The following is a 3,658-nucleotide window of genomic DNA, read 5'->3' as shown; positions in this document are numbered from 1 at the left end:
AAAATTGAGAGACCAAATGCAATCTGACCAGAGAACAAAGAAGAATAAATGGGTACACAATAAACAAAGCAGGAGCGAGAGAAAAAAATGAAAAGCCAAAAAAAGGCTTCTAAGCTTCTATAATAACACTAATAAAATTATTTAAAAATCAACGAGAAAAATAATAAAACACAAAAAAAGCTGACTTTAGAGCTGAATGTGAAGGTGGCAGCACATATTACACGTGTAAACCGCATAAATTTTAAACATGGTAGCGTGTGTGTTAGAATTACCAGCAAAATAAAATAAAATAAAATAAAATAAAATAATGAGCTCTAGCACGCAAGAGACCAACACAAAAAATAAACATGCTGATGCATGGGTTACATGTACCATCGGTTTTAAAAAAATGGTTCTATGGGTGGTACCGGTTGAACCTGCATTTCAAATCAACCCGTTTTATTTCTTTATTTATTTATTATAAATATTTTCAGCCACCGTGCTACTAAAAAACAAAAGAAAAAGAAAAAGAAAACTCAATCTGGGGGCGACATGTTTTAAAGAGTGACTGCGAATTTAACTACAGCTCTCTCTCTCTATCTCTCTGTCCTTCCTCTGCTTTGAGGCTACGTTGCCTGCGAATCTCTCTGATAAAATTCGGATTCTCCTTCTCGCCTTCTCTTCTACTTTCATTTACTGCTTAGATACAAAATAAAAAAAATGTCTTCTACCTAAACTAGTATTTTATATATTTTTATTTACGCACTCCTTTTATTCCTTGTCTCTTCTCTTATATTCTGTCTGGGGAAATCTTTGGTTTTTAGTTGAAGCATCTTTGTTTTATGTTTTCACTGGTATCTATCTGTTTTGATAGGTTCCTATCCTATGGCCTGAAATATCTTCTTTTGTTGCCACTCTCTTTTCACTGACGCTAGGCCTCTGTTTTCCTTTCATGTCATCTATCCCCCCCTCTTTCTTCGCATGCTTTGCTCTCACCAGGGAAAACAGAGGAGCACACTTGCTAAAATCAACTGTTTGTTGTTAACTAGTGGATAAAGCAAAAACCCAATACTCTGTTTTCCCTGTCTCTGCCCCTTCCTGGTCCAGGTAACATCTCCACCGTTACACGTCTTAATTCTACATTTCTCAATTGCAATATACTAAGTTATCGCATGTTTTAGATATATATATGGAGAAAAAGGAGGATGCAAGCTCTCCGGTTGGAGTTCTTGAAGACTACTTTAAGAGTGAAGAATCAGAGAGTTGTTCTTCAAAGGACCCCACATCGGATGCTGAGGCTGCGCAAAAGGTTTCAAAACATGCCTCTCGTTGGCATGGATTTGTCAAATTACTTAGAAGTAGATCGAAGAAATCTTTAGCAACATTGCATCCTCTCGGTGTCCTAAAGCTCTCTATGAGAAAGAGCAGTAGCATGAGAGAAACCATTATAACGAATCTCTTTGCGAATTCTGATTCGAGCAATTTTAAGTCTCCAAGGATGAACTTCACTCTCTCTGAGCTCCAAGCCGCGACAAACAATTTCAGCCAAGGTTCGTGTTCTGTTCTGTGATGGCATGGCTTAATTTTCGGAAATGTGGAGGTTTTTGTTCGATAATAGAATAAACTGTTTTAAGGATTTTTTTTTCTTTTGTGTAGAAAATCTGATTGGAAAAGGCGGTTATGCTGAAGTTTACAAAGGGTGTTTGCAAAATGGGAAAATTGTTGCAATCAAGCGTTTAACACGAGGAACAACTGATGAGATTATTGGGGACTTTTTATCTGAGATGGGGATTATGGCCCATGTGAACCATCCCAATACAGCTAAATTGATTGGTTATGGAATTGAAGGAGGAATGCACCTTGTTCTTGAATTGTCTCCACATGGGAGCTTAGCTTCAGTTCTTTATGGTTAGTTCATGAATGCCAAGTTCTCCATTTTTAAATGCTTTTCGTTTTCTAACAAGTGCTAAATTTTATAGGTTCAAAAGAGAGATTGACATGGCATATCAGGTTTAAGATTGCATTAGGGACAGCTCATGGTTTACTCTATCTTCACGAGGGTTGCCAAAGAAGAATAATACATAGAGATATTAAGGCTGCAAACATTTTGCTTACAGAGGACTTTGAGCCTCAGGTATCAAGCAGTAGATTCTGTTTATTATTCTTGATTTCCTTTCTAGATGGATAACAAATTGTGTTTGTCAGCGGAAAAGAAACAACCTAACTAATTTTTTTTTCAGATTTGTGATTTTGGTCTTGCAAAGTGGCTACCAGAGCATTGGACTCACCACACTGTTTCCAAATTTGAAGGCACATTCGGGTTTGTAAAGCTAAGACTTATTTCCTTTTTCTACTGTTTCTATTCAATATATATGACTGTTTGAAGTTATTACTTCAATTTCTGCCTGTCACAGTTATCTTGCTCCGGAATACTTGATGCATGGAATAGTAGACGAGAAAACTGATGTTTTTGCCTTCGGTGTACTGCTGTTGGAACTAGTCACGGGACGGCGAGCTCTGGATTACTCGCAGCAAAGCCTTGTATTGTGGGTATGATTTTCATATACCTTTTCTTGCTTGTATGCAGCCAAGTACTCGGAAAGAACAACTGTAGCAATGCACTGAGAGGGTGCTAATTATGAATTGGTTGATTTTATTTTTTAGGCAAAACCGTTGCTCAAGAACAATGAGATTGGAGAGCTAGTTGATCCTGCTCTTGTTGATGATTATAATGCTCGACAAATGAATCTTGTGCTCTTGGCTGCTTCTTTATGCATACAACAATCTTCGATACGGCGGCCTCACATGATTCAGGTGTGCCATCTTACTAGAAAGTCAAGATCATATGTTACTATCCCTATTAGTTACTAATTATTAAACCCCGGCTGTCAGATAAACATTCAAATAGGACTTAAATGGTATAGAACTCAAAAATCTTGTCTTTCAAATATTTTACCAGTCTCAATCTTATTACGATGAAGCACTTTCTTGGAGGCTGTATTAACTTTGTGTTCCAAAGTCTACAATTGAACCGCTTGCATAAGATGACTAAAAAATATGCTGATTTGCCTTTGAACTTGGATTGCAGGTTGTCCAGATTCTGAATGGTAACCTTAGCTGCTTGAAGTGTATGAAAAAAATCCGATTGCCATTTTTTCGAAAAGCTTTTCCTAATGAAAAACTCCTTGGTGCAGAGGAGTACAACTCACCCAAGAACAGACATATCAATTGACCTGACAGGTTGATTTGGGTTTTGAGATCAATCACCATTTCCGTGTCTCTTTCGGCAGTTCTGATGAAGCAAGTCTTGGCCACTTGGGTATTTGAACCTCAGATTTCATACGTTTTCTGTGAAAACAAGGGGATGGTATTGCCAAATTTTGTACCAACTCATGCTCACATGTGAAATCAGAGTGAGAGCAGCTAAAAAGCATATCAGAGGAGGAAAAAGAAGAAGAGGGAGCTCATGAAACAAACGAAAGACGATGTTTCTAAACTTGTGTACATAAATGGGAAACATCAAGAGAGAATGTTTTGGAACAAAAGGAAAAGGATGCCATTGTTTTCCAACTTATATGTACAGGGTAGAGTCCTAGAACTTAACGACATGTATATAAAAGAATCATGAGTATAGAGTTCCAACTCTGTTTCCCAATTGCATACACGCTTTCTTCTGTTA

General features: G+C 37.4%; 1 protein-coding gene across 2 annotated transcripts; it reads left to right on the top strand.

Moving 5' to 3' along the window:
- The first annotated feature begins 571 nt into the window (after positions 1-571).
- LOC118041410 (receptor-like cytosolic serine/threonine-protein kinase RBK2) lies at positions 572-3,658 on the top strand. 2 transcript variants are annotated; one of them, XM_035048729.2, is made up of 9 exons: positions 572-1,086; positions 1,161-1,529; positions 1,636-1,887; positions 1,959-2,113; positions 2,220-2,299; positions 2,394-2,529; positions 2,644-2,793; positions 3,068-3,086; positions 3,174-3,658. In XM_035048729.2, the coding sequence occupies exons 2-9, from the start codon at positions 1,169-1,171 to the stop codon at positions 3,209-3,211; spliced, it is 1,191 nt and encodes a 396-aa protein (XP_034904620.1). In that variant the 5' UTR covers positions 572-1,086; positions 1,161-1,168; the 3' UTR covers positions 3,212-3,658. The 2 variants fall into 2 exon arrangements, with proteins under 2 accessions (XP_034904620.1, XP_034904618.1); XM_035048727.2 differs by having other exon boundaries at positions 3,068-3,658.

Source organism: Populus alba, chromosome 14 (assembly GCF_005239225.2).
Source record: "Populus alba chromosome 14, ASM523922v2, whole genome shotgun sequence".
Classification (NCBI taxonomy): domain Eukaryota; kingdom Viridiplantae; phylum Streptophyta; class Magnoliopsida; order Malpighiales; family Salicaceae; genus Populus; species Populus alba.
The sequence above is the reverse complement of the archived record's forward strand: the minus strand, read 5'-3'. Positions and strand labels throughout refer to the sequence as shown.